Source organism: Lentinula edodes (genome assembly GCF_021015755.1).
Source record: "Lentinula edodes strain Le(Bin) 0899 ss11 chromosome Unknown C8R40scaffold_111, whole genome shotgun sequence".
NCBI classification, from domain to species: Eukaryota; Fungi; Basidiomycota; class Agaricomycetes; order Agaricales; family Omphalotaceae; genus Lentinula; species Lentinula edodes.
The window spans coordinates 7258-16651 of record NW_025764417.1 but is presented as its reverse complement, the minus strand read 5'-3'; the positions used below and the strand labels follow the sequence as shown (position 1 = coordinate 16651).

The window sequence follows — 9394 nt, the reverse complement described above, 5'->3', positions numbered from 1 at the left end:
ATACACCATGTCTTCTATACCTGTAGACCCTCCTGCTCTTACTGCTACAACAGACTGCTCCATCCTCGATGACATGCCTAAATTTTGGCTAGACTTCTATGCTGTGAATTGTGACATTTTCACGTATAGATTTGTATCGAGAGGACTGTAATTGAGACCCAGATTGACAGTCAAAGTCAATACTGAATCAGTCTAATAAGTTGAAGGGACCATATACCCATACTACCACAAGTTGGTTAGTTTACCCATTCCCAATACTACCACTCGGATAGCAGTCTACCTGTTTGTCAAGCAGGATTATACCAGACTCGGACTACATCCAAAGGATGACCATTCACGTATGATATACCAAGGGTATTTTTATTGGACCTTACACTGGCAGGAGTTTGGAAGAACTTACTCAAGTGACCATGAGCCGAGGATTGACTTGAAATGACTTTCTAGAACTCAGGAATTATCAAATACTCCTTCTAGAACGAGATCATGCATTAATCTAAAAGACTGCGATTTAGTCTAATAGACCAATCAGGTTGCATGGTTGAGAAAAATGACTAGAAGAACGATCGAAGTACTGCAAGGCTCCGAAGACATATCAAATGAATGTCAAAGGATCCTGACATAGAAAATATTGAAGAATGCAATTAAATGAATACTATGTGTAACTCCCTTGATAGAGTATAGGCACAATGGGTGTCTATTGAAAGAGAGAAGCAATTAGTTTAATCCAACTGAATCAGATTGATAGGATTAGAATCGAGGAGAGCTGATTTGCCTCCGGACGAGGTGACAAACGATTGAAGTAAGTGTTGAACAGCAATGACAGCTGAACACCATTTGAGTCATTCTCCAAAACAATTAAATTAAATGAATATTGAAGTACCTACCTATGTTTGGAGGTATACTAGAATCTTGGAACCATTATGGACCAAATAAGGACATGTAGATTCAAATTAAATGGTATCTGACCAATTGTAGAAGTTTCCTTGCGGTTCCGAACGTTTTTTGTATTAAATTAATTGTACTGTGCGACTCCATATCCTGTATGTATAAATAGCAATCCAATGTATCTGGAATAGAAATGATTTTGGGACGATGTTGCAGTGGTAATCTGTAAAAAGGAAAGACACACTCCCACCAGACTGAAACCTCTTTGCTAGCAGCCATTCAGGCCCAGCACTTGTGAGTATAGGAACATCGTGTTCTGCTCCTTGTGACTGCGAGAAGTATATCCAGTTGTTAGTCTTAAGGGCAAGTCACGCTGTGTGGTTGTGCCAGCACATAGTTCTAGCCCTCCGTAGGGGTCTGTGTGTTTCAGTTTTAATTTACTTTGATTCAAACCCCCAAATCTTGATATACCCATATCAATACAATCAAAGCACAAATCATGCTGAATATACCAAATCCTTAGAACAATTCAAATTGATTGATCCCAGCTTTTCCTAGCTCTCAAAGCTTTGCAGAACCTTTGACAACGCTACCCCTTGCTATTAAATAAATTTGATAGCAGTGAACTCGCATATTGTGTATTAGATTGGTTGGTTGGAGTGCCCATTTGATTCCTTCCTTTCTCTTTCACACAAAAATGAGGCAAGCTTGTTAACAGACCATTCCAACCTCATATTCTGGTGCACAGCACAAGACCTCACCCGCCGACAGGCTTGATGGGCCCTCTATTTATCACGGTTTGACTTTCATATGATCCACCATCCTGGCAGAGTAAACATCCAAGCTGATGCTCTTTCCCGCATGGCAGTTCATCATGTATCGGACAGTGATAACAATTGACAACAAACTGTCCTTAAACCTGGCCACTTCATCAAAATTGCAGCTTCAATCCTATGGAACCCTCTAGAGGATCGTATCTGGAAAGCCTCAGAATGGGAAGCACAAGTACTGAAAGGCCTGGAAACAGTCAAGAAGCACGGGTTACAGCGCTTGGCCAATGGGATAGCTGAATGGGAAGAGGACAACGGGTTGGTCTATTACCGAGGCTAAGTATATGTGCCAGCAGATGATGACCTATGCACTGAGGTACTCCATCAATGCCACGACCATCCAACTGCTGGACATCCTGGACTACATGGGACACTCGACCTGGTCAGTACCCATTTCTGGTGGCCAACACTGCGTTCTTTTGTGGAGAAATATGTTGAGGGATGCGAGGTTTGTGCCTGTAAAAAGATCCAATGTCACCCACGGGCCGTGACTTAACCCATCCGGTCTATGGGAAGAGGTAGGGGTTGACCTGATAATGCAACTGCCTAACTCCCAAGGCTACAACGCTGTCTTGGTCTGCACAGACCTGTATGGAAAACAAATCCACGCTATTCCCTGCACCAGCTCCATCACAGCTGAAGGCGTCGCTGATATCTATTACCGAGAAATCTTCCGTCTCCATGGTCTTCCCCTCCACTTCAAATCCGACCGCGGACCTCAGTTCGCAGCTAAACTCATGTGATCCCTCCTCGCTAGACTGGGAATTAAATTAGATCTAACCTCCGGATATTGTCCTCAGTCCAATGGCCAAACTGAACGCGCAAATCAGGAAGTGGAAAAATACATCCGCCTCTACGTGGGACGACGACAAGATGACTGGGCAGAACACCTCCCCATGGCGGAGTTTGTGATTAACTCGCGGACTCACTCGGCCCTAGGCATGTCCCCATTCGAGTTAACCTATGGATACCTTCCCCTGTTCAATATCCCGGTTGGTCAACGCAGCGGCATTCCAGCTGTGGATAACCACATACAGATTCTCCGAGAGGCGCAACAAGATGCCGGGGCTGCCTTATACCTAGAAAAGAAACAACAGAAGGAGGGATATGAATGCAGGAAGCGGAAAGCTCACCAATTCAAAGTTGGGGACCTAGTCTGGCTCAGTGCAGAGGACATTAACCTTCAGCTATCCAGTGAAAAGCTAGGAGACTGGCAGCTTGGACCTTATCGTATTCTGGAGAAAATTGGGCCTTTAGACTACCGCCTTGATCTTCCCCTATCCCTAGATCGCCTTTATCCTGTCTTCCATGTTGACAAACTACATCCCTGGAAAGGTAACCCCATTAACGGTGAAATACCAACACCACCAGAGCCAGTATACTTAGAGGATGAAGATGAACCGGAATACAAAGTAGAGGAGATCTTAGACAGTCGGGTTCGATGGAAGAAGTTGTAATACTTAGTTAAGTGGAAAGGTTACAATGCAGGACACAACTCTTGGGAACCCGCACCTAACCTCAGTTGGGCACCAAAAATTATTCGAGCCTTTCACAAAAAACATCTGACAGTGGCAAAACCTTGACCATTGAGGGCAATGGTCATAAGGAGGGGTAATGTCAGAAAGTATGCAGCCCCTATCATTTTCCCTTTCTCACTGTCTCGACGCCTTTACTTGTATGATACATCATCCCATCACTGTCAACCCCCATCGATTACTGATCCACCTGACCTTCTCTTTCTATCGGCTTCCGCCACCTTCCTTGCCCCTGAACTGTACAGTATTACATCATTGTTTCTCACAGACCGGATTATGTATATATAGCCAACCCTTCACAGCCTGGTCCCTTATCTTGACCTCTCTGTCATTATCTGGGACCAGGTATGTGCTTACTTATTATTACCTATGACTACGATACTCAATATATCTCTGTCATTATCTGGGACCAGCCTGCCTCCATTCTGCTTAGTTGCTCCGCCTTGCCGCTCTGCTTAGTCACTCCGCTTTCTTGCTCCATTATTCACTCCGCCTTTGCCGCTTTGTGACACCGCTAGTCCCTGGAGATTGAGAGTAGAGAAAGAGAGAGCCAGGAGCAGACAAGTCAGAGCGGCGGTAATGCTGATGACAAGGAGCAAACCAAAGAATGTATAAGTCCTGAGGTCAGAGTGGAGAGTACTCAAGGGAGAATCCTTAAAACTTCAGAGGGAGAATGAGTGACGATCTAAGTTAATCTAAGATGGTCTAAGTCAATAATTAAACTGAGGAACTACAGTATAGTACAGGCAGTATTTATACCTACTAATCAGTGTATTGGAGCAGAGCGCCAGACTAGCTATTAGGGGCTATATGTATAGTACCTGCAGGGTAAAGAATAAGACAATAAGGAGGGACTAGGATGAATGGGTATGTATAGTGAGAAAGAATAATAAAGGAGAGATTACAATAAAGGGTGGATCTTGGAATACCAAGTGGTGGAGCGGGGCACCAAGGCATGGACTTGACACTCACCTGGGGTGACGTTGATTTCTATCTTATTCCTGATGATGAGGATCCAGCTCATCCCTCCCTTGTTGTCAACATTCAACTCAACCTTGTCAAGGGTTATCACGACGTGGACCACAGATATCAAAAACTGCTCTTCACCCTCGAACTTCACAAGGAGCATTGTATGACATGTATTGTTCTGCCTCTTCTAGGTCTTGCGTTCCATGATTCAGTCTTCGCTCATTTCCACTCTATCGAGAGTCTCCTTTGTCCTGAAAAACCACCCACCATGCGGGTCAAGATTTTGCTTTGAAATGAAGACCTAACTCTTCCTGTGTTGCGAAAGGAGGAAAAGGGAGGAGGTGGCAAGATATCAAAGACTGAGGCATTCCCCTATGATGGATTACTTCATTATCTGAAGTCACTTTCTATTGCTGCAGGATTCCTAGGTAGGTTCAACTGCTCTCTCTTTTGTGTGCTGGCATCTTATCACATTTAGAACCCCTTACTCCATATGACTTCCATGCGTCTCAGGGAAACAAAGCAGATGTGGATCTCGAAGAAACGGCAAAAAAGACCTTGATGTTGCACGACCCAAATTCCAAAGTTTATTTTGCAAGTAAATTCATTCCATCTCTTGGTTTAGACGCTGATGGGAAATATCAGAATAAATACAAATTGAAGACAATAACTGCTGACCTATCTGCTGTATCTAATCGTAGAGGTCAGGCTGAAAACAGAATAACACTCTTTTGGGTAGGCATCAATTTTATGGTTGAAATCCCCTTCCCTGATGAAACCTTTAGACAGCCGTCGCTGCCTCGTCAGGTTGAGATACTAACACACCTCAACATCTGTCTTTGGAGGAGAGGGCAAAACTATTGAATGAGCTAGAACTTGTCAAGCTACAAAACGAAAAGGATGAGGTATGAACTTTTACTTTGGATAGCTTACAATACTTGATCCAATCTACTCAGGCCACGAACAAGATTCACCAATTGCTAGCTGACGAGCAATCTGAAGAAGTCGAAAATCAAATCATTGAGTTGCGTCAAATTGCAGCCAAAGCCTCAAACACCTATCGTTTTATGTACTTGCGTGAATCAGATCTGCGTATCAAACAAACTCATCAAAAATTCTTTGACAAAGCTGCCATCCGCCAAATAGTCAATCCGGTGCGTAATCCATAAAACTAACATATAAACTCTATTGAAATTATCTCTACATTAGACCGAGCCAGTGTTGGGCATGAGTGCTGGTGGATTAGATGACAAGCAATATAGGATTGAATCTTCATTCTTAAGTCTGGTCAAGGATCTCAATAGTGGCGATCCTGTTACCGATTGTTGTATACTGGTCAATGTTCTTATCGCGCAGCCGGAACAGATAATCTATCAAAAATTCTATCCCAGTGAAAGACCTGATGACAAAAACAGATGTCCTCATTGTTCAGAAGACCTCACGTATGAAGTTCCATTGCCATCTATGTTCATTTATTGATGTATTAACAGTACATTGAAAAAGACCAAACCTGGTGAACACATCCATTCCTGCACCAGAAGGATTCTTTCAGAGAAGGCTACTGCTTAAATTCAAGCAAATTTTACCTCCCAAGAATGCAAATATGGAAAATGTCTTGAAAAGTTTGATTAGTGAGTCATCTGATGGTCAGCATCTCTCACTCTCGTTGGTGGATTCTTCTGACTATATATCACATTCTAGACACATATCAAGTTTGCTTGAAAGAAGTCAAATCATTGTAAATGGAAAATTGCCCTGGGGGTCTCTTGTGGTGCAGAGAACATCAAGGATTGGAGAGAACACTTTGCTGAGATTCATGGTTTCAACCTTGATCAATGCATCTTCACGGAGTATTGTACAATCTGTGGAGTATGGTATGAACCATATCAATACACAGCTTGTTCGAAGTCTTACCTGCCTTTTCAGGCTATATGATATCCTAGGTGACCATCAAGTGTTCCATAATTACCATCTAGCCCATTACGAGGTTCTATTTGACCCATTCAGTTTACGGCCTTCAGAGAGTGCTAGCATCTTTCTTTTGCCTATTGGAATCACTGAAACCGAAAAATACATCGAATACGCTCCTGGGTCAGGATTTAACGGAGTACTGCCTGAATTCCATGGGCATTTCTCTGACAGCATCACTCTTGTTCCTAGTTTCTGCCCAACTTGTGTATTTGACAAGAAATTGCCTATGTACATATGGATGCATCAGTTAGTTCACCCTCTATTCCCCATTTGCTTATTTCTTACTGTCCTCACACCAAACAAGAACTCATAATTCATTTGATCAAATTTCATCATATATTGCTTGCCAGTACAGGTAAACATTACAGGGTTAAATGTCTTCTCCTTCCCTCACCTGACATGGAAGCAGTCAAATATAAGAGGAGGAAGAAATCAGAGGGCTTCTGGTGTCTTGGGTGTTCTGGCGAGGTCAATGACATCAACAAATATCTGCAAAGGCTGCAAAATAGTGAGAAAGCAAGGGAATGCACTGGGATTGGGAAGTACTCTGTCATTGCCAATGGTGAACATGGTCCTGTTCAGCTTTGGACTGCTCCATTGTCAGTACATGTTTCATTTCTCTGCCTTGATTTGATACATACACCTGACATTCATACAGTGGGAAATGCTATTGTATAAAGTCTCCACTTCAAGTTTGTAATATTAATATTGCCAATATATCCATTGTCAAATGCTTTGACAGTTGAGACTGGTTCAATTGGAGTAGCAAATAGGATTTCCCATTTGTACAGTCTCCAATTTTCCTTACTGACAAGTTGTTTTTCATCAGGTAGTCATGGTATGTCCAGGCTGTTTCCAAACAACATTTCATATGCTGCAAAAAACTTTTTCAATTGGGTTCTTTTACTTTTGTTAACCTTTTGTTCTCCCTTAAAACATGAGTCTTATAATCTGTGAGTAATCTACTGTATGTTAGCAATGTGTGTCCCTACAAACAACTAGCAAGCTCATCTCAGTTAGATGTAAATCAACTAAGGGTCTCAAGAATGCCATTGTCACAAAGCGGCAGGGGCGGAGCGACTAGCGGAGCAGGAAAGCGGAGTGACTAAGCAGGAAAGCGGAGTGACTAAGCAAGGCGATGAGGCGGAGCGACTAAGCGGAGCAGAGGCAAACTGGTCCCAGATAATGACAGAGATATATTGAGTATCGTAGTCATAGGTAGTAATAAGTAAGCACATACCTGGTCCCAGATAATGACAGAGAGGTCAAGATAAGGGACCAGGTTGTGAGGGATTGGCTTTATATACATAATCCGATCTGCGAGAAATGACGATGTAATACTGTACAGTTTAGGAACAAGGAAGGTGGCGGAAGCCAGTAGAAGGAGAAGGGTAACAGGTGGATCAGTAATTGATGATGGGGGTCAGGTGGATCAGTAATTGATGGGATTTGACAGTGATGTAATTGTACAAGTAAGGGCGTCAAGACGGTGAGAAAAGGAAAATGATAGGGGCTACGTACTTCATGACAGCCATAGGCATGATATACTACAAACTGTACAGTACCATTTATAATGCCATCTGTCTTGTACGTACTCGTATGGAGTATTCCCCAACACATAGATGTCTAGCCAAAATTTAGGCATGTCATTGGTATGGCTATATGTCCCAGGCATCAGTGCCAGGTGTGTATGTCAACTGGTTTCTTGTAAGACCTTGCTGAATTGGCTAGCATCTGGTCTAGGATCTCAACTTCATATGTCTTGGTTTTCCTCTCCCCATTATCACTACCAGCCCTTCCAGTGTCTTAACACTCAATACTCTGTCGCCTCACTTCCCCTTGAAGGCTTGTTGATCAAGATTTGACAGAGAAATTAGGTTATAGCTAAATTCTGGTATGTGCTTCATGTTCGTAAGTTGAATTCACTGAGTTACTTCTCCGATTCTGGTTATAAACTCAAAGGTCCCTATTCCATGTATCTTGAACTTTCCAGCGTCACCTGCTAGAGCCCTGGTCCTACTCTGCCCCATTCTGCACCTGTACCTGGCTGTATTCCACAATGTCTAATTTGTTTACCCAGCAATGTTCAGGTGCCCCGGAATTGATGAATGTAGTAGACGGTGTTTTCACAGGTGCATAGAGTAGTGTTTTGCTTTGGCATGCAGTGCATGCAAGTGGGCTAGGCACTATGTAGTGCTTATGTATGTACTCACTCCCATTCACCTCCTTTGTCCCCTGTGTTAACATTTGATGACTCACATACCATCCATGGAACATTGTTCTCATATTACTAACCACTATCTCACTATCGTGTTATCAATCTCACCACCGTGTACTATTACTTTAGGACTACCAGTAGGATACATTGTATTGTACTTCCTTTCTCTCTTGCTATGTTTAGCTGTAATATGACATCGTCTACCTTGGACTTGTATATAAACTTGTAGTATTCACCTTGTTGAACAAGCAGTCCTCTCTACTCCTTCATCGTCTGATCTGTGTGATCAACTACAGTGCTGTGTGCACTCTATCTCTTACTGCCATTGCTGCTGAATGTAACGTGCTTATATTCTAACACCCTGATGCTTCCACCCTCTCAAAAAGGTATGATCATTGCTATCAAGGGGCCCGTCAGCTGGGTGTGTACCTTTGCAGTGAGTGCAGGAGGACAACGTACTTGCACTGTCTCTAGTCATTTCAGTGCAGACAAGACGTATATCTCCAGGGGTGTCGCAGCCATAGTCGACATACTGGTTATCACCACCATGGCATTTCCAGGATTCTGATTCCTATTCAGCTCATTGTTCTTGTTGAACCTCTATCCATTAGGTCCTTTACCTTCTGCGCCTCCTCCCTTTTGCCCACCACTTTTGGATAGTGTGGCTGACCTTTCTGCAGTTGGGGTTTGTACATGTTGCATTGGCATGTTCTTGTCTGGGGGCCTGTATGCTTGCTATGTGCATCATGAGGAATGCTTTGACTTTCTTCTCCTCACACTTCTTCTTCTGTCCGCCTTGTTTCCCTCTGTAGCCAAATACCTTGGAGGTAGATGAAGCCTCCACTACTTGTCTTTCCAGGGAGGTGCCTAATACTGGCATCCCAGGGCCTTAGGCAGTGACACAAGGACAATAACACAGAACTGTCTATCTGTTATCACCGCCCCAGCATCCATAGCCCTCCTAAGTAGGATTTCTCCTAGTCCTT

General features: G+C 43.2%; 1 protein-coding gene across 1 annotated transcript; it reads left to right on the top strand.

The window, feature by feature from the left end:
* Positions 1 to 4205: 4205 nt before the first annotated feature.
* C8R40DRAFT_1178915 (uncharacterized protein) lies at positions 4206 to 5788 on the top strand (the record flags this gene model as incomplete). Its single annotated transcript, XM_046232940.1, has 8 exons — positions 4206 to 4493; positions 4545 to 4647; positions 4698 to 4954; positions 5005 to 5026; positions 5093 to 5124; positions 5176 to 5373; positions 5429 to 5661; positions 5710 to 5788. 8 exons carry the CDS (start codon positions 4206 to 4208, stop codon positions 5786 to 5788), a joined length of 1212 nt encoding a protein of 403 aa, XP_046078722.1.
* Positions 5789 to 9394: the final 3606 nt, after the last annotated feature.